General features: G+C 40.2%; 2 protein-coding genes across 5 annotated transcripts; one reads left to right on the top strand and one right to left on the bottom strand.

Moving 5' to 3' along the window:
• Nucleotides 1-3,267: 3,267 nt before the first annotated feature.
• On the bottom strand, nt 3,268-11,462 carry syn2a (synapsin IIa). 3 transcript variants are annotated; one of them, XM_041946181.1, is made up of 11 exons: nt 11,122-11,462; nt 5,769-5,826; nt 5,570-5,661; nt 5,214-5,370; nt 4,941-5,030; nt 4,719-4,781; nt 4,412-4,554; nt 4,253-4,327; nt 3,953-4,055; nt 3,612-3,758; nt 3,268-3,381 (listed from the first exon to the last, which is right to left on the bottom strand). In XM_041946181.1, exons 1-11 carry the CDS (start codon nt 11,460-11,462, stop codon nt 3,268-3,270), a joined length of 1,383 nt encoding a protein of 460 aa, XP_041802115.1. The 3 variants fall into 3 exon arrangements, with proteins under 3 accessions (XP_041802115.1, XP_041802114.1, XP_041802113.1); XM_041946180.1 differs by having other exon boundaries at nt 3,268-3,390; XM_041946179.1 differs by having other exon boundaries at nt 3,268-3,402.
• Nucleotides 11,463-13,939: 2,477 nt separating this feature from the next.
• On the top strand, nt 13,940-21,371 carry vgll4a (vestigial-like family member 4a). Of its 2 annotated transcripts, none has more exons than XM_041945793.1 (6): nt 13,940-14,037; nt 14,627-14,781; nt 15,465-15,627; nt 16,982-17,207; nt 17,753-17,867; nt 19,080-21,371. In XM_041945793.1, exons 2-6 carry the CDS (start codon nt 14,700-14,702, stop codon nt 19,277-19,279), a joined length of 786 nt encoding a protein of 261 aa, XP_041801727.1. In that variant the 5' UTR covers nt 13,940-14,037; nt 14,627-14,699; the 3' UTR covers nt 19,280-21,371. The 2 variants fall into 2 exon arrangements, with proteins under 2 accessions (XP_041801727.1, XP_041801726.1); XM_041945792.1 differs by having other exon boundaries at nt 13,959-14,110.
• The last annotated feature ends 499 nt before the right edge of the window (nt 21,372-21,870 follow it).

A 21,870-nucleotide genomic window follows, 5' to 3' on the forward strand; every position in this document is an offset into this window, starting at 1 on the left:
AAATAAATTTCTAGCACAGCAATACAATCAAAAGCCCAAAATCCTCATCGTTATACATGGAGTGGGTATACATCTACTTTGAAAAGACATCCACTTGCCGGGTTCATTTCATTTCAGTGACACTGACCTTCTTTATTCGGTGAACAGATTTCCAAAGGACTTCCTCAAACTGCGGATGGTGTCACCTGTACGGCAGCGTGAATGTGACTGTCTGACCGAAGGCACTGATCAGGTACTGGGACTTGCTGGAAGATAAGAGAATCGTGACTTTGCATGTGCAGAGTGAGTCAGGGTTTACACTCAGTGGCCGCTTTTTTAGGTATGCCTGTACAATCCAATGCTACCCAATCCAACAGCAAACATGCTAATACATTTTACTTATATGTAAATTTATGAATGTATAACTGAATTTCCACATTTCCAACAATGTCACTGAATATTATAAATGTCGTAAAGACAGACTTCATAGAAGAATTGTTGTCTTGACTTGTTTTAGATTACACAGGTGTATCTAATAAAGTGGCCACTGAGTGTCTGTGAATTCATAAGTGAGTTGAACATACTCGCTGTTCATTCTTACCTCAGCTGGGCATGTTTTCCCCCTGGCATCCTGTAAAGGAGACTTGAGGGTCAACCTTGGAGCAGGCCTTTGTGAAAGAAATCCTTGGGGTTTCACTGGGCCCCCTAGTTTCAGCACATTATTACATCATTTCTGATATTCAGGCATCTTCCAAATGTGATGTTAGTATGTTCATCTTGCATGTTCTCACAGATGGCTGGTCTATTAATGAACTGATCTGACACAAATGCTGAAATCCACATTGTTTGCATGTAAGACAAACACCACACAGTAATGGCACAATCAAAGCAGAGGGAATATTATCACAGTGCAACTATCTCTACCACAATACAGGTATCACTTCATGCATTGGAAGCAATGCAGTGTGCATTGCATGGCCACCACCTGAACTCATGGTATGGCCCCCTCACTTTATTGTATATTTGATAAAACCTGTAACATTAGTGAGCATCAGTGTATAGAGAAATGTGTAGAAATAGGAACAGTGTAAGTGCTACTCACAACATAACACATATGAGGACACAGACCAAACATATATTGCAAAGGAAGCTTTATTGCCAGTGACAGAGGGGAAATATCCACAAAGGAATTTTTTCCACAGCATCTTGTATTCTGATCTTGATTTAAACAGTCCAACACCGGTTTTAAAATACATATATCTAGCATGTTGCATTGGCCCTTACCAGTTAGTTGTGTTAGTTGAGCCCTGCAGGTGTGAAGATAGAAGATTCACCTCAACACAGTGGCCAAACACACATGCCCAGTTATAATTTATCAAATATTCAATCACGATCACCGAACCAAGGCCTAACCATGCACTTGTTGTACCTCTGCACGTTCCTCCATTGGAAATCAATGCCATGGCATATTTCCTATTAAACAAAACAACACACCCATAAAGCCTCAGGCATGGCTTTCACAAGGATACGCTCACAGACACAATGGCACTTTAAACAACTCGGAAAGTAATTACACACAGAGCTTGCGGAACATATTTTATACTATTGTAGCAAACAAATTATTTGAAAACGGTACAGATTTCTTTTTACAGTTGATTTGGTTGCTTTTTAGCTGTTTCACCATTAAGGGTGTGAGATTTATGAAATGGCCTCCACCAAAGCCACTGAACGGCAACCAAGTGATTGTGACATTTGTGTAAAAACGAAAACAATTCAACGCGTGGATGACTATAGCTTTTTGAATCAAATCGATGGAAGATCTGTTTTCGAAATAAACACATTATTGAGTAAAAAAACAACGATTTGTATTGCACTTTCCGTCAACTCACAGGACGAGCGTGGTTAAGATTAAACGTGTTGAATCTTTGAATGGCAGTAACACAGTCCACACTAAACCTCAGAGTACTGTTGTCATGGCAACACCACCACGATAGCCGATAACCAGTGTGAGGGGCCACAGGGGGGACTTTATATCCGGCATTTCAAGGCTGATCATACATTGTACGCATTTTTTTTATTTTTTATCAGCCCTAATGCCCGCTTCCAATCAACGGAGCCCAGAGAGACAACAGCAATTTGAATGCAGCATCAGTTCACAGGTGTGTGATTCACAACAAGTTATTTGAAAACACAAGCACTGTCCTGGAACGCTGTTCTCTGATGAAATGACACACTCTGTGTGACACACTGCAGGATCAACAGTCCCCTCGCTGATATTTACATTGTGGGTTACTGGAGTGCAAAGAAAGTAAGTCATTTCTTCTTTGGTTCAAAATTATATAAATATATTTAATTTGTGTGTGCACACAGGCACAACATCCTACATAATAAATCTTAATAAACCTTAGACTAATCTTAATATTTATTATGTGTCGATCTATAAGTATCTTAAAATCACTTTAAATAATCTCTCTTGTGACATAGTAGATGAATAAATGAACTTTAAGAAAGGCCACATATGTCTCTGTTGTATCTGTATGCAGGAGTGTGATCTGTCGCACTCACTGTGTTAATGCATGTTTGGCAAAGAATACGTGTATCCTGTAGAAGTTATGTAATACGCATTTCTTATGACACATTCACAATGCATGAATCACAGGGAACACAGCTCGGGTAAAACAGCGATGTTACATGAACATCCCACTTGGTCAGACATTAATAACTGACTTGCACCTGCCTTTGTATCAGTCATGCAAAACAAAAATAAATATCTATTAGTATAAGTATGAAAATAATCACCACTACAGCCATACACACTCACGTACTGTATACATATTGAGATATACACAAACTTCAAACTGCACGATAGCCCACAGTTTGAACGATATCTAAAAGTACACACCAAAATAGAAAACAGAAAAGGGGGAGGGGGCAAAGAAAAGATCCATAGCTGGGTCAAACGGGTAGCACAGAGCAGCACTGAACTCAGTGTAGGCACAATCTGCTTTTTACATCATCAACAACAGCCCCAAAGAAAGAACCACAGCTACTGAAACATAGGTGACCTATACAAGCACACAAATCAACAGGTCAACGAGTAGACAGTACATTTTCACACTGCATAGAGTTAAAAACACAGTCCAGGCCAGCGCTCAGCTGTACCAAGCTCACGTCACCAAGATCTGATTCCAGCTATCAGCATCCACACACACGTCTGCGCTTGTGTTCAGCTAAGGTACAGTCATTGTTATCTAGACTCTGAGACTTCCTCCCTTTCTCCTGAGTGACTCAGTTGGCCTGGACTGGTTTTGGACCCACTGCAACACCATTACAGTCGAGAATGTACTGCAGACAACCTTGAGGCGGGCGGCCAGCACCGTTTTTAGTGGGTTCGCCAGTGATCTCACCCTTCTGGCCAGCCCCCTGAAAAGACAAAGAAAAAGCTTACTCATTCAGCAGCAGCTGGGGTGGCTTTCTGGCAGTGACATCTAAAAACAGCTGAATTTGAATCCCATAGTATAGATAACTGATAATGTCCAATAACATAAGTAGGACATTATTGTTATCACTAACAATGATACTAAACAGACACAAGCCTCCTGTTTCTAATCTGTGTGTGTGTGTTACCATACCTGGGATGGCTGTATGGTGGTGGGCCTCTGCAGAGCATTAGCTTCGTTCTCTGCTGACTGGTTCATCGCTGTCAGCACCATGTCAGCGATGAGCTGCCTGTCCTCGGCCTGGTGCTCACCTACCAGGGGCATGGAGGAGCCCACCACCTGCGCCCCAGGGAGGATGAGAAAGCAGAGAAAGGAGGTCAACACTACTGAGTAGATTCTTATGTAAACCTTGTCCTTATATATAGCTGGCTGATAGAGGAACAGGCGAGATTTGACCTTCAATGTATTCAGACAGTTCAGTATGCTCCAGAAATATCATTTTAAGGCTTCAAATGACGACCCCAGGCTCCTACCTCTGTGATGTAATCTTTGCCATCTTTGCCATGGATAGCTTTGATCGCACATATATCCAGGCCCCCGAAAATCTCTGAGCAGGTGTCAACCCACAGCTTGTACCTGAACAAACACAATCAAGCCCAGCAGCAGCATAATGAGAAGCTGCAGTCACTGGTTTTCACTTCTACAGAGCATGTTAGTACATATGACATAAGCAAGTTAACGCACCCATAGTTGCTTGCTAATAATCCACATGTAACAGAAATAATTCACCTTTTTTTACTTTATATTGGAGTGTTTTCTTATTTAACACTCACCTATCAGTCATGGCCACCTGCTCCAGCATAGCTGAGCCAGTATTTGTCTTCCAGTTCCCAGATATAGACGTTCTCCTGAAGTGCGCATATATTACAAAGATTTCAGTTTTGCTTCTCATTCACTTCAAGTTGAAGTAACAAAAGTGTATTTGCACATACATGTAGGCTTTGTAGTCAGTGCCAATCTTCTGGATCCTGATGTCGTACTTGGAGTCGATGAGAGGTTCTGTGGTGGTGTACGTCTGGGTGAGAGCCACGACACTGGCTATGTCCTGGAACTTACTGTGATTGTCCACCTTCACCTGTACACAAAAAAATGACACTTCATTGGCGCAACAAAATAATGCTGATATTCCAATTGGTCTAAATTGCAACATTTATATTTAACACATTTAACACAAAGCAGAGATATAGCACAACAAAACGATGCATTCTTTCGCGTTACTGCTAGAAGAAAAACCTCTACCTTTCCAATACCAGAGTGGGCATGTCCAATCTTCACAACAACAGGGAATGATGGCATGCTTACCTAAAGTAAGACACCACAGAGCTCTTGCTTTATACAGCATTCTGCTTCATACTTTCATCTCACATTTGCAAACATGCAACCAATGTTTTTTATGGTCAAACACAAATTTGAAAAGTTATCTTTGGCTGTCGCGGAAAGTTGGTGGTGACGGGTTCTCACCATCTCCTTGTAGTTTGGGTAAAAGGTCTGCTCAATCAGAGGGAACTTCTCAGCACCCAGCTTCCTGTGGGTGTTGATAAGTTGGGCAAACTGGACACACAAACGGGTAAATAAAGCAGATATAATATAAAAATCATTTCACAGAGCATATTATGGTTATTTAATCGTTCTGTCTGCATAAAGGGCAATGAAGACAGAATAGATGATTATTATTGTCCCTTTCCCTGCTGCATTGCTGTACAGTAAACCTCTCCCTGGCTGCTGAATGCTTACCGCCCATGGCTTGTCACACAGGTTGTAGATGGATGAAAGGGAGTTGATGCTTGGGACACCTCCGTACTGCAGCCCGATGATCAGGTTGCGAAAATCTTCGTTCTGGGTCATACTGAAGGCATGCTGACGAATGAGGACAAAGTCCGGCTTGAATGACCTACAAGACAAAATGATGCCAGAGATGTGACAAAATGTCAGAGCAGAAAAATGGCAAACCGCGCTGCAGGCAATGTGGATGAATCTGGCAATCAGCACTGCAGGTGGATATCCAACATCCTTATTGATTAAAACACTTTAGATGATAAATCTCTCTTCTTTTCTGCCTTATTGTTTATATGTGTGTGTGTGTGTCTTACCTCATAACCTTGGTTCCATTTCTGAGGACTTGCATGTTAACGTTGCAGGTCCCGTTAGCGTGAGCCACAACGTTGATCTCGCTGAATTCAGCCTGAGGAGTCGATGATTAGAGAAGCATGAGGACAGAGTGCTTAAACTTCTTTATTCTGTTTTACACAAGGACTCAAAAATGGATATCACTGACATGCTGAAGCGTACCTGCTCCACTTTGATGTCATAATCCCCAAGTATTTTCTTTCCCCGGAATAACTTGGCCCTGGTTAAAACAGAAACACAGAGAATGGAATATGAATTAATGTTGAATATATACACCACTTTGCTGAGTGCATGAACAGCACAGAGTAGTGCTGACACACAGCCTTTCTAACACATCTTCACTTCAATCTGGCAACAAGGAAACACTAAAACACCTTTAAAGGCTGCACAACGCAATTAAGCATTTCCCTCTTCCTGGTCCACTAGCAGTACGACCCAACGGGGCTTCGATGTGGTCAGGTAACATTCCCATCGGACACACTTCATTCACAATTTCAGAAAATGGCTGCACCTTTCACGTGTTGAGTGATTCAGCACTTTTTAAAAACAGGCTTTTCTGGCTTGAATAAAAAATACACCTGTGGCACTTTATTTTCTCCTGGATCGCCGCCGAAGAGGAAAATCTTTCCCATGGGATTGAAGATTAAGATGGATCAGTGTCTACCGCACATACTGACACCCCACAGAGATGAAAACTGCAGAAGCCGAACGGTGATTGTCAGTGTTAACAGTGTGTTTCGATTTCTTTGGTTTTTTGCCTAAACTGATGTGCGGGGTCTGGGCCTGACAACATAAGCTGTTACAGAAGAAACTACAGGAGAGATTTACATTAAATCAAGACTACTGGGGGCCTTATTTCCTCAGGTTGGTGTGGAGGAGGTTTTAATTTGGCGTACAACGTTGTTAAATCGGGTTGTGCAAAAAATTCTAAAACTACCTTCACCAAATGCGATTTGCAGAACGTCTATGTTTCAGTACAGCTGTGTTGACATGTTTTGATGACATGTTGTGGAGTTCACCTTCCTCTTGGCTCGTATCGCCCTGCTGTCACGTACCCTGCACTCCCTGCATATTTAGTGAGGAGGCAAGGCTGAATAATTCATCCTCAATCTAATTAGAGTACGGGGATCTACTTCGCTTTGGAGGAAAACAAGCATTAAAATGTGAATCACTGCTCCTATATCTGGCAAAATGAAAAGGCTGCCATGTGCTGTGATGAAAGCCCTGCAGACTGAGACAGTGTTTCCACAACACGACCCCTGGAAAGAAACCCAGAGAGGAGGCATGAAAAAGACAAGCCTCTGATTTAAATTTGAGTCTTTGTCAGCAGGGGGAACGGCTGAGTGGAGGGAGCATGGCATTATGTTTTCCATCTATGCAGAGGCCAGCTCAGCATACAGAGCATAGAAGCCACCAGCACCAGCCACCTATAGTATGTTGGACATGATCTTTCAGCACGGTGCAGTAGTATGCATTTAGAATTCGTCACGTCACAGTAACCAGCTCCTCTAGCTAAAATTTTGGTCATGTCTGTGTCGTCCTTGTATAAGCTTTCATCCACAAACAAAGGGCATTGTTGTTATATATATTAGGAATACTTGCCCTTCACTAATATGGCCTGAAAACTGGAGTTAGCCTCTGCTGCTGCTCACTGAGAGAGAAAGAGGAGCGTGATGGCAGGTGTTTTCTTCGACCATTCATTTGTAAGAATCAATATTGGTGGCCCACTCTTGACCTGAATTAAAGATGAGATGAGAAACCAAATGAGATGAGAAAAAATGTGTCCCGTTTTAGTGATTTCTAGATTAAATATGACAATATAGAAAAACCGAGGCACTTCATTAGTGCCTGCAGGCTGCATGTTGCCCGATTACATACTGCTGTGAAAGAGTTTTTCATTCATGTGATTCACCTGAGAGCTTGGTAAGAGGGAACCCTTGCTGAATTTTAATGTCTCATCATTTAGCCTGCTTAACATTTGCTCTCGTGAGGCTAATGTTTGAATAAGGTTAAGCTCACAGTGCAAAACATTCATGTCCCAGTTCCAGCTGAAACAGTCCCTTATGTATTTCATTCATTTTCAACGTTAAGCGACTAAATAAAGCGACGCAAGTCTCTTTCATTTAAACTGAGCCGGTTTGCAGAGAGAATAAGGAAGCAGGACATGTCGGCCGTTAGTCTGATAAGCAAGACAGCTCCTCCTGTCATAAGAGCAATTTATGGCAGAGCAGTCCTGGCACGAATCGAACATCTCCGGAGGAGCTTCAGCTAACAAGTAAAACACTGGCGGAATGACAGGAGGTTCTGTCCCCGTATGTGCTGCGACTCTGCCAATCACTGATTTTATCATTATTCTGCTTAACACAACCTGTAGCACAACAAAGTCCTCCTTCAAATAATTGCCCACGCTAATGTCTTCTGCTTTTTTTATATGGCTGACAGTAAAATTGCAGGACATTTTGCAATTGCTGGGCTCCTTGAAATTTTACACTTTTACCATTTGCCAAGTTCTCAGTAGCAGTCTGTGTGCTGAACAAGAAGTGTAATAAAGAAAATTTATCTTTAACTTTAAACATCCCAGACACTAAAACAGTCCTCATTTGCTGCTAGATAGGCGCTCATTTGTAAACACGCCATTTTTTCTCCACAACACCTAGAATTCAATGTCCTTTCTGTGACTGTAAATAGATATTGGTGGTTGAACCTCCTGCCAGATGCAGTTAATCTGGAGGACTCCTGATGTCACTGTGTGTCTCGGGACCACCAGGTCCCATCACTCTTGTTTTGTGGCAGTGGGCGGAAAAAGTGACACAGTTGCGCAATGAAACACAGCACATAAACAAGCCCACAGACTCAAGGTGTGCCAGCATTTCAGAAAATATTAGGTACTCAGCAAAACCTGCATAAAAATAAAGAGACGTTTCATCTTCTCTCCTCAGTTTGCCAAGAGCTATATTTCTTATGGTTTTTGTCCTGCTACTGTGAGAGCTGAACACAAAGCGTGCAGGATTTCACACTCTGAGACTTCGAATCATTCTCAATGTGATGTTTTTGTCTTAATGTTACAGCTAATAGTCCAGGCAGTACCAGTTTCTAACATTACCAACTATAAGCTGCAGAACCGTGAATGTGAATGATGCAGATTCACACCCCTATGAGTAAAGCAAGACTGATTTGTACTGCCGTAGCAGCTTACAACTATTGGGTGAAAGGTCTCCTCACCAAAAGGAACCAAACTTAGCGAGCAAACACGTACAACTCCCTGCTCGAGTGTTATTGAGTAGCCATGAAAAATAGATGCAGCACTCAGACAGAGGAGGCCCTTTGAGTCAAGCTTTTTAGCTGATCTCCCAGGCGGACGTGTAGGAGATACACGAAGAAAGAAAACATTAAGATTAATATAATCTCAGAGTGAAATAGAAATAGAGTGAAATAACGTTATATTGAATAAATGATATTAGGCAACAGAAATACTGTCAAAGAAGGAAATTACTTGACGTTTTTTGTCAAATACAAAGCAACTATTTCATATCTTAAGTATTGACAGTGAAAATGCTGAACAGTGTGAAACATTATCTTACTCCCACCCTCAACCTACTCAGTATCCTCAATAAGAATGACCTTTAACGAATGACATGGTTTTAGTTTAATAAATTACATTCTGTTCCGCTGCCAGTGTACTGGCACATCAGACTATAATCCTTACTCCTCAACAAGCGGCTCCCTTTCCACTCATAATAAATGTGGAACATGTGAATGCATGTGGCTGGCATCCATCTCACCGACGAGGACCTGATCTCATTAGCATTGATCAAGGTTTCTATTATGTATATAAATGGCCAGCCCTGCACACATAAAGAGGATGAGAGGACACAGCAAGAATTAGGCAAGCCGATATCCTAATATTTGTGTGCTTTGGTGGGTTTCGAGCAGAATATGTATCTTAATGAAACAAAAACAAAAAACAAAATGAAATCCAGCCACAATGGCCATCTTGTTATGGTCTCCACATGAGACATGATACATACATTGTATACAACATGAAATCCTGCATGGATGGATCCCAAATGTGAAGGCTTTTTGCCGTCCGCACAGTGTACAAACTGTACATCTGAGAATAGTCTGTTTCTTTGCTCTGTAAAAAAGAATAGCTAAGAAATGTTCAGAAACAAATTAGTCCATTTCACTTAGTGAGATCTAACTACCTATTATTATAACTTACTAATATTATGATTTTGCCCAATGCCTAATGAAGGGCGGTGTAGATTTCATTCTGATTTTATTTCCAAGCTTCAGGAAAGTCCAAAGATTCCAGAGTCAGCACATCACCCAATGTGAAGATGTTCTCTTTGCAAGACATCACAGAACCTGAGTTTAAGTTTCCTGCTTTCCATCCTTGTGTGAGACAGCTGATAATGTCCATAATTACTACAGGTGGCACTCGCATAGATGAACTGTGGAAACGTGTGGAGCATCCCCTGCACTATCCTGCTGTCGGCTCTCGCACACACACACCACTGTGGAAAATATGTCAGCTGTGCAAACAAGTGTTGATCATGCAGTGATAGAAATATATCAACTTTTCAACGAGGTGTCCTCCATAAATCCATGTGCATGCTCATTTAGAGCTCTTTAATTCTTCACCACAGCAGACTGGCAAAGATGCAAGTTGCCTCTGAATGAGATCCCCCAGAACACTGACAGTCAGTGTAACAGCTTAAATCCCTTAATGTGAACCCACTCCTACTTACATGATGGTCCTTTCTCCCAGCAGGCTGAGAAATATAGCCATGCAAATGACGTTATTCAATTTTTCTACTTACCTATCTGCTGTGAACCACATGCATGATCGACTAATGGAACCCTATGTACCATGGGCTGCAGTTCCTTACATTAATGGTTCCCTATGTTAGCGCAGGGCATGTCACGTGCTCTGCTACCAGTGAGCAGGGGGAAACCCCATTGATGAAGGGAAAGCACTGCAGTATTCAGACAACCTCCAAAGAAACAGTGTACATTTCCAAATTCTGCACAACCTGTGGAACATCCATTTTTAAGACACGCTACAAAGCAGTACTATCAATGATTTTGGTTGATGCTCCTTTTTTTTACAGACAGCTGTCATAAACCTACCTTCTGTTGCTCTAAAATGTGTAACACAATAATATACAACAGAAAAACAACACAGACAAAATAGAGGACAATGAAAATCCTCTGTCTTTGCTGCCATTACTGCTGAGAATCAATGGACCTGATTTCCTTTAGTTATTGGCTGCCTCCGTGTATTACCATAACACTGGCATGCTGCACCATCAAACCACAGCAGCAGCACCCATTCATATCTGTAGGGTGCTTGATACAGATGTTGTTTCAGCAGTTCTTTAACCCTTACCTAACTACTACATTCAGTGGAATCATGAGGAGAAAATCAGCATCAAGGATGAGCAAACTAACAATAACCTGTATATTCTTCAAGATGAATTACATGACTGGGTAGAGTAACATATCATCTTACCACTCCTGTTGTGGTTCGTCAATTACCAGGAGAATCTTGAACTTCTTAGGTGTCGTGACTTGGGTCTGCTCCACTAGCCCTGCTGAGGCAGCTGTCTGCTTCACAACGTTGGTGATGGAGCTAAAGAAGCCAGCTCCGGTGGACTGAGATGGCTGGGGTTTCCTCTCTGGAGCAGGGGAAGTGGCTGGAGGTGTAGGCCCAGCTGTAGGAGACTTGGCAGGGGTGGTGGAAGCAGGTGGTGGAGGCTGAGCTTGGTCAGGCCTCTGGAGGTCTGTCATGTAGCCATTGGGCAGGTTGGAGATGAACGTGCTGTCCGAGAGACGCCGACGCAAATAATTCATGGCTGCAGTGTAGAAAGCAGAAGAGTCAAGAGGCGTTGGGTGTGGAAAATGATTCTGCAGAGGAGTCCCTGTTCTCAGTGCACAGCTGATAATGGCTGAGCTCTCAATGCAAACTCCCAGCGAATGTACTCCCTCCCAGTTCAACAGAGCATCCTCAGAGCTCCCCCTCACTGGCAGTGACGCTACACTCTCCCTCAACCAATCCCCTCACCCTGCGTCTTCCTCAACCACTGCTAGTGATGCTCCGGCTGTGCCTCTCCTTCCTCTCTGTCCTCTCCTCTCTCTCACTCACTGGCGTGCCTGCCTTCCCTACCCCTCCCCCATTTTCTACTGCCTCACAGGCATCATGCTTTCTTGAACCACAGCATTTAAAATAGAGGGGTTTCCAGTGTGAGTGCAAGAGGCAACACTGAGTACTACATCACGATCGCCTTGCTCCTGCTCCCTCTGCTTCTCGTGTTTTCGCTTCCCTCGGTCCTTGCACAGCGTTTCTGTGTGTGTAAAATGCAGCCATGAAATCTAAAATGGCTGTTAGGACTGGTGGGCATTGTTGAATGAGAGGACAAGCGTCAGCAGCAGTCCTTTGAGACACGGATGCATGTCTCTTTCTTAATTGATTTACCAATCCCTATATAGCTACTTATTATTCTTATTACAATTACCTGCAAGGCATGCTTTACCTCAATGTTTTATCAGACTTAATTGGACAGCACATGTCCACTATGGGTTAATCATTATGTGCAATTACATTTTCATACACACATTACAGCACAAAAACACAGTTTACAATATATTTATGTACTAAAATATCTGCTCACATAAATTATACTGAAAAGCATGTGTGTTTGCAAAGATCATACTAATAATTTCATTACTAATTTTGAAAAAAAAATAATTTAATAACAAAGGAGACTGTCACTGGTACTCCTCCTTATAATACATTAGTGGGCTGATCCATCATGTTTAATTAGCCTATAAACAAGGAATATAGAAGGAACTAAAGCTTTGTGGTGAAACCATTGCAGACCACCATGTCTCCAACACAGGCAACTGATGGATATTTTGAAAATGGCTTAGGAAACAGATCAATAAATCAATAACTTGTGATACTCAGAGGTCACCACACATCAGATCGAGGGACTGCACAGTTTGATTCTGACAAACAATAATCTGAGGATTTTGCTGAGGCAATGAAATCCTTATTTTCTCAGCGTGAATATTTTTCTACCAAGCAACTAGAGTCTAAGCGAAGTTTGCATTATTCTACTGGACCTAATGTTGCACACATTTATATATTAGTTTTCCAGTGAAATTTTCTGCATATTATTATTATTATTATTATTATTATTAGTAGTAGTAGTAGTAATATTATTGTTGTTGTTGTTATTATAAAATTTTAATAATAATAATATCATCTGTCAAAACGGATACAGAAATAGTGGAGTCCATGTCAGTGACAAACTCCAGCTCTCATTATAGCTTGCATGTTTGTATTTTGTTTAATAGTGTCATTCTGTCTGGTCACTCTTTATATTCTTACATCTGTTGCATAACTGTTGCATTTTTTTTCTTGTTGAAGGACATCGAGTGTTCATTAACTGAATCGAGGAGCTGATGAAAGAGGATGCTTTTTGCTGTACAGATTGTAAAGCTCTCTGAGACAAATTTCTGATTTGGGGATATATAAGTAAAGGCTATCCTATGCCTATGTGTGTTGTACTCTATATAATATACAATCTGCTAAATATCCTTTGAAACTAGACCTGGGTGTATCATTTTCTATTTGTTAATATTGGTCATGAGAGACAGTGACAAGGACAGTACATAATTTTACTGCACTATGCAATGAATCTTATGCATGGATGCTAGGGTGACATCATCTGGTAGTAGTGGTGTACTGAACATCTGAACCAACCAACATTGTGCTGTTTGACTGCTGTATGCCTACTTTACCACTGATACTACTCTACTGTGAAAAGCATGCAAAATATCTTAATACAAGTGATTATGCTGAATATCATTTATGAGTGCCATTGACTGCATGAAAAAAATAAATAAAAAGGCTTATGCAAAAACACAATGAAGGCCATCCTTGAAACTCACTTGATGAATTAAACATCTCTGTTACAGCCTCTCGGGAAAAGGTTTGTATTTGTAATTCCTCATGTTATTCCCTCGTCACTCTCACGGCCAGGTGCGGTTGGTGTCAAACTTTATAATCAAATATATTTTACATTAGGTTTCACTGTTTGGTTTTAGCTATAGCACTATAGCGCTTCTGCAGCACTGTGTTGCAAACGAAGTTATTTGCACTACTTGTGATGTTGTTGATAGGCAGACCTCCATACAATGGTTTAGAGCAAATGACAGCATTTATAATGAGTAAATGCAGCGCTTTTGTGTGGAGAAGACCCCCACACGGTAAGTCCGTCCCAGTTCGCCCCGTCTCCGCTAGGGCCGCTCGACACTCTTTGTGTGAGGAGTCGTGCGGTGGGAAAGTGCGTGAATACTGTGAAAAGGCAAGCTGTGCTAGCCATGGTGGTGTTGTGCCCTTAAAGCTAATTTTGTCGATGGAGTGAGTAACTGTTAACGTTACGCTTCTTTGGAATTTTGTTGTTGGACTTAAACCCAGTGAACGTAACCCAGGTGTAAGTTGTCACTGACTAAGTGTAGTTCGGTGTTTATTCGGTTTTGCTAGTTGAATCGGGAAACTTGAAACTAGCTCACTACAAAGTTGGGGACTATCGGTTAATGGCTAACTTTGGTTTGTGTCATAGACAAAGTAGCTAAAGTTAGCTAGGGAGTTTGTTAGCTCCTTAAACTAAGATACCAGTCGGTAGATAACTGTTAATTGTAATAATATTTGAAAAACTGTTTTTTCTGATTAAAACAATCACCACAATCTGATCGTATGTAACGTTATTATGTGACTTATGTAGCAGTAAACGCTGGCTGGGGAAAGCTAGCCTAACACTGTAGCGGTTAGCTGAGCCTACGTGTTCAGCTAGCGGTAGTGCTAGCATCGCTAACGTTAGCTTCAGGATACGTATCGTTTGCCAGCTAACTTCAAGAGAGCACTAGCCAGTTTCATTAAATTGTTTGAAATCTAAGTAGAGTGTACATTCCTGTTTACTATCTGATTTGCCCAAATTTCCTCTCTTCAGGATACATTTTCTTCGTTACTTTCGCTGGTACATCTTGCTAACATCGATGTTAGCAACTAGCTTGTTCGTGTAAATGCTGTTCACTAGAATGGACCTGTTGAACTCTCAGTTCCTGGACAAAATGAACAACAACATCGGGAGACTGCACTATGAAGGTTAGTTTGCCATTATTCGCATGTTGTTATATGTTTTTATGCTGTGTGTTTAACTTAATTATGGAAACTAACACGTTGCTGTTTCTCTAATTACCAACTCACGAAAGCATTTGTTTTGGTTTGCGACTGACGTTGACTTCTACCTGTCCTATGGTTAGAGTCGTGCACTTAACTCAATTTTGATGCAAGATAAGTTGGCAAGGTTCAACTCCTACTGTTAAGTGGGGATAAAGTGAACATTCTTGTGTGTGTGTGTGTGTATTTCACTTTAAAGTGCACAAGAGCTCTTGTGGTCAATGTAACTTTACATTTGAATACCGGAAATACGATCATAAATGACATATGAGCTGTCTCTTCTTCGAAAGAAATGTAAATTAAAGGTGCTTTTGGGGGCTCGTCAGAAGTGCCCACAAAGATTAGTGTAAGGCCTAGGACAATAAAATCAAACAGTACAATTGCCTTATTTGATGTTGCATCGTTTGAAGACTGTTTACACTGTTTGAGTCTGTGGGGAGGCCATACCCTCCAAGAAACATTTACAATAAAGTTAACAGAGGAAAATGTATTAGCACTAATAGTGTATGTAGTTGTTTCTGTATACAGAATTTTGTCAGTTTTCAGCAAGTGCAAATTTAGTCTTAAATTTAATTAGATATTTTGTACTGATGATTACTTTCTCACAGATGAGTCCAGGACACCCTCCCTGCCCGCTGCTATCGCCAACATAAGTGGGCCTCCTCCACACTGCCCAAGCAAACGGAAGTACGGCGAAGAACAAATGGACGACCGAATCAACTGTGATGATGACCACATGACCAAAATGAGCAGATTGTTTGCCACTCAGCTGTAAGTGCCTTTCAGAAGTTACAGCATATTTATTATACTCTGTCAACCATGGCACTGTCAGCACTTTGGCTCTCTGCATTTCATTGGTCTAAAAAATTGTGTGCAAAGTATCTTGTATTCTAAATGTATTAATCTTTGATCCATGTGGCAAGTGGATGCAATTACATGCAGTTCACCAGATGTTTTTGTCGTTAACATACAAAAGAAGGTAAATTATTAAGAAGTCTGAACTTTGTTCCATGCAGATATTTTCCTTTTCATTTGTTTTGTACAGCACATCATCTGAATAATTTTTCATTTTGTATTGATGTAGTTTACCAAAGTAAGCCACCCTTTTTACCACAGTGGGTAACACAATCTGTCTGGTCTAATCTAAGACTTACTGTAGCATACTATATCACAATGTCAAGGACACACCAGAACTCAAATTTATGCATTTATTTATTACTGAGTAGGAGCTTGAATGAAATCTCAAAGTTAGGGTTGGTGTATCATGGCCAACAAATGGAAAAGCGTATGATAGCAGAAGGTAATTTAAGACATATTATATGTGATGTAATGTGTTTAACTATTGGAGAGAACTGCTATGGAGTCATGCCTTTTCTCCAAACATCAGTATTTACTGATTGCTTTCCCCTAAACAAATATTAAGGAATAGTACCTCTAAAGATGAGAGTTTATTACATAGGTCATTACATACATAAGAGAGCAGTTTGCTATGATTAGTGTGTGTTTTTAATTTCACATTCCTTTCTCCAGTGGCGGGTGTCTGAATGTGTGTGTCTTTGTCTTGTTGTGGTTTTTGATTTGACTGACTATGTTCACTCATAATCCCAAATTTGTTTTAAAATACAGGAATAGTCTCAACAAATTTCTTGCATACCAAGATTATTATTCCTGAATGTTAAGAAACCGAAGAGATATAACAGCGTGAAGAAAAGAGGAATCCTTAACAAATTTTATTTGTTGAACACGTCCTAAAAGAGGCAAACCATTCAGTGTGAAATAGACATTTTTTTTTGAGATGATGAAATAACAAGTCCAAGCATGACCTTACAGCATTAACTCTGGGGGAATGCAGATGCCACCTCTGGGCTGTTTAAGTGTCATGATTTTAAGAGACAACTTAAATTACAAGCTCTTTAAGTGATAAATAATGCATAGAATCTTTTAAATAATTATAAGAGATGCTACAATGACAAAAAGGTTGCACACAGCAAAAAGACAAGACCACAATCTCAGTCTACGCTGTGTGCTGTCATCTTTTTATAGACGCGAGATGTGACTGGTGAATTTTCTATGAAAAGGTGAAACTGTTGGTGGTATATATTTAATTTGTTCTCTCTTTATAAAGGGCCCGTCCCTCTGCTGGAGACAACCGTAATGAGCACTGGAGCCACAGCCACACTCCTGTGGAGCAAATTACTTTCTCCTCGAACGGTCTCCATGGGAACCACCTGTATGCTTCCATTTCTGGCTATGCTGTAGACCAGCCTCTGGCTCTGACCAAAAGCAGCCACGACATTGGAGTCGGGGGGAGAGAGAGGTCTGTCATGAGTGGGACTGTAGAGCGTCAGCAGGTACGTCAGCTTCTAGCACTTACGGAGGGTACATCTAATGTTCAAAGTGACAAGAATGAAAGCTCTGAACCTTAAGTTGTAGGTTTTCTATCTAAGTAATTACATGATTGTTTAGTTTGAGCGTCATTTTGATAAACAAAAGCCCAATTCACACTTGCTGTATTGGCAAGACTGCAGGGATACGCGTGAGGTACATTTCATAAATCTGGCCATGTTCATGAAGGTTCATGAGGACCTCCATGTAGACATCCGCTTGCTGCCCCAAATTTGTGACCATGTATGCACAACAAGTGTGCCAACTTCTCAACCCCTTGAAGAGACATTCAACTCTGTATTTATATTATAGATTAGCAAATTACAATTTAACATGAAACACTAAATGTTCCTTTGGGGCTCGTCAGTAATTTATTTAACATTTCTGGACAAATCTAGACAATTTTTACATGTCAAGGCTGTCTGGAGGAGAGCCATCAGAGGTGTACCAACCCCTACAGAGCACTGTGTCTGTGGTAGTTGATTGTGTGTGTTTTTTTTTGTACCTATAGAATCGGCCCTCTGTTATTACCTGTGCCCCAGCGAGCAACCGCAATTGTAACCTCTCGCACTGCCACATGAATGGCTGCTCACCCAGTCCACCTGCAGATCAGAAGAAGACCAATGGTAAGCCTTTAAAATGTCATTACAATGCACAGCATGTAATCTAATATTTATATGTAGTGGTATGATATTTTCCTCTATGTGTATTGTTTTGGTAATGTAAGAAAATGATTGCGAGGGAACGTACTACATTCAGTTTAATATTACATAAGTGAAGGCTTGTAATATTTTCAGAGTGATCAGCATATTCATAAGACCAGAACAAAATATTTGACGACAGCTTCTGGTCATAGTTTTGGCTTATAGTAATTGTAATTGGTTGCATTGGCATGACAGATGTTTAATGTAATACTCATTGATCAAAAGTTTTTATACATTACATGATACTGAGGTTTTCCACCCATATTCTGTTACTAACAGGACACACAAATGAGGTTATCTGATTCATCTCTAAGATGTAAAACAGCTGTATTCTGGCCAAATCTACACATGCCCAATGTGTTCTGCTATGGAGCAAAAAAAACAAAAAACAAATTCAGAGAAATGTAATTTAATGTACTACTTCATGTCTGTATGATGTTTTTATTAGGCCTGCACAATATGAGGAAAATCTGTGATGTGCAATAACATTGTTCAGTATTGAGAAGACGATATGATTTGGGATACATGAAGAAATATATGGTTCCTATTTGTTTCTTCTTTAATAGGCACACTGCTAACATAGACAGCGAACATTGAGTAGCCAATGTCCACTAAATAAAGTAATGCAATAGATTATTTCAAACATGCTTTAATGAACAAATTGTGCATGAATACAGTGCTAGCTAACCTCGCAGTCCACACCAAATTGACACCAGTTAACCTGGGGGTAGCTGACTTCATCTGACTGGGCAGATAGTGTGAATACCTGCCCCATGTGTCGAGGGCTCCATCTGATGTTCACATGCTGAGGGTGAATGGCACATGTACATTTTTCTCTTAGAATTATTTTAAAGATTTTAGCTTTTTGCAATATGTTTATCGTGCATGTCCATGTTGTGATGACGATGAAAATACAATTTCTCAGTCAGCACTCATTTTAATGTATATTATGTTTGCTATCCACAACATTTTCACACCTATACACTAAATCACCTGGAGTTTGACAGAATATTCCTAAAACTACAGGAGTAATCATTAGATATGTTCTTTTTATACATTACATCCTTGGTAAAAAAAAAAAATGGCAATAACCAGGTTTTTGGTCTCCCTCTTCCACACGTAATGTTATTTTAGCTAACACAGTAAGCGATCCTGTCATTGAGGAGCACTTCCGTCGCAGCCTCGGAAGAAACTACAAAGAAGCAGAGCCTGTGTCCAACTCGGTGTCCATCACAGGTTCAGTGGATGACCACTTTGCCAAGGCGCTGGGAGATGCTTGGCTCCAAATCAAGGCCAAGGGCGGGGGTCATCAAACTCCAGAGGCAGATCCATGAAACAGAGGGGGGTAAACATTACAATCACTTCCTCGTTGTTTGCAAATGAGAGTGGATATCGCCCACTGTCATTTCTTGCCAAGCATCAACTTCCCTTAGCAAAGAACAATGTAAGACATAATGGTGCTCACATACACTGTTACCTTGTGAACCTCAAGGTCAAACTTGTACTCTAAAATTGGCAAAATCTCTCTTTTCAAGAAGAGAAAATAAATAGTTGGGCTGACAATGTTAGCTGTACAATCATAGATTTGATTTTGCATTGATGATGAGATTCACAAAGTGGTCGGCTGTTAGGAGCTCATGTTCTGTTTTACCTGCCTCTCACTTACCTTGATAGCCAAAGAAATTCTCTTGCCTTTCCCATCAACATATAAGCCATAGATCTGGTCTTTATCGTTTTCACTCTAAAACCACACTGCTTTTAATCTATATTACTTGAAAAAGACAGCCAGGTCTCATTTGCGCTATTACATTTCTGGCCATTTAGCTAGCAGTTACCTGTTTGGGTTGGAGAATGTGCCTTTGCGTATTGAAATGGTGGTAATGCAATTAAGGCTCTGGTCCCCCCCTCCTTATAAGGACACAAGACTAGTTTGTCTTCTTTATGATCCTGAACTGGACTTATCCACTGTTAACTGAATAATTTGAGTTTCCTGTCTATAGGCTCACTGTGGCTGATTACTTAGTAAACTAATATCAATCATAGTAGTTGTGTCTAGCTAGAAAGCATGTTTCAAATAGCTGGTTTCTATTACAAACCTTATTCTATACTATATATTTACTCAGAATTTATTTTTTATCTGTAACGTTTTAGAAATACTCACTGCTGGTACAGTTGTACTCAATATATTTTTTGTATCTGGTTTTCATTACTATATGTAGGTGTATATCTTAGCATCCATCTACAAATCAGCCTCTGGCAAGGTTGTCTGAATGCAGTTTAAAAGGCTATACTGCTTTGTTATTCTGTGGAGCTGGATGCTAGAGCTTTATACATGACTGAATACAGCTAAATCGGACCTTCTATAGCACAGTCTATTAGCAGCGGCTTTATTTATTCTGATCATGTCGATTGTTTCATGTTGACTTTTGGTAAAAACCTAGTGACAACAGAGTTCTAACTTTGATTTGTTTCTTTCTAACGAGAATAGAGAATAGTCTCCATTCCTTCGATGACAAAGCAGTTGATTTCCCTTAAAACTAAGATTTTAATGCACATGCAGTAAGTATGGGTGGGCACAGCTGGAATGACAAGTATGTTTTGTCTGTTTTTAGTCAAGGCCAAATCATGGTGTGAGCTGCAAAAAACTTCCTTTATTATGGAGAAAAGGTGTAAGTGATCTGTGCAGCTGAGTTTAGTTTTAAATTAATTTCTCACCCTTCTGAAATTCTCTAGTCATAGTAGCATAACCTATTTGTCAACACTGATTAAGATACGATATTGCAAATTAAGATTTTTTTGTATGTCAATTAACTGTCTGTGAAAACATATACATTTGTATTAATATCCTACAGTTTTTAAATTGCTACATACACTATCCTGTCTTTATATTTTATTTTACTCATATAAGACTATCATTGCGCCGCGCGGAATGATCATAGATATTTTGCCTCTATTCAGAGTAGTGTACTCATATGTAGCATGGATACTCATTATCTTCTAACCATGCTGTTTTATCTTTCTAAAAGTTGATTATTTTCCCACAGTTGTCAGATGTTGAAAAAGTGCAGGAACACAAACGGTCTTTCGTTCAGAGACTCTCTTGGTGCAGTGTCAGAAAGACTTCTGTACTAACAGTTTAATGAGTTTGTTTAGCTTTTTGTGTGTACCTTAGTGGAATTTAGGGATTATCATGGAGTCTGCTTGTTTGACACAAGTAGATTTTTCAGTAATATGTTTGGGGTATTAGTCCATTGTTATTTAATTGCTACATTTAGACTACCTGTATGTCTAAGACTGTTTGCAGAAAGGACCTGCTGCAGGTGTCATCCACGTAGAAAAAACACTTGTTCACTTTTATCCTTATTTCTCTGGAAGAAAATGCCACTGTTTTGTACTTAATTTCTTCCAAATAAACATACAAATGCCTACCTTTTGCATATTTCTTGTCATCCTTTTTTACTAAATTAAATGTGACATGCTTCAGTCGTAATAGCAAACACCAGACAGTGTATTGTAGTATTTGTCTCGGAGGTTTCAGTTTTTTAAGGCAACAAGTCTCTTTTTCCTTTTGAAAAAAAATGAAGCTTTGTGCCCTGCATGTTAGTTAAAGCGTAGACATAAAGTCATGGTGTAAGTGGAAATGGCAATCAGTGGGTATGAAGGAATTAGTGTGCTGCATAGAATCAGAATCGGCTTTATTGGTCAAGTATGTGTGCACATATGAGGAATTTGACTCTGGTTTAAACATTGCACTCAATGTACTTGAATATATATGTGTGTGCATATATATATATATATAAACAAATAACACAAGAAGCAATTTATATACAAAGACTGAGGGTGCAATAAACAACACATACAATGAAATTTACAATGTGTAGGGATTTATATTGACAGTTTAAGGCGAAAAGTCTCTTTTCCAGTA

This window comes from Chelmon rostratus, chromosome 10 (genome assembly GCF_017976325.1).
Source record: "Chelmon rostratus isolate fCheRos1 chromosome 10, fCheRos1.pri, whole genome shotgun sequence".
NCBI lineage: Eukaryota > Metazoa > Chordata > Actinopteri > Chaetodontiformes > Chaetodontidae > Chelmon > Chelmon rostratus.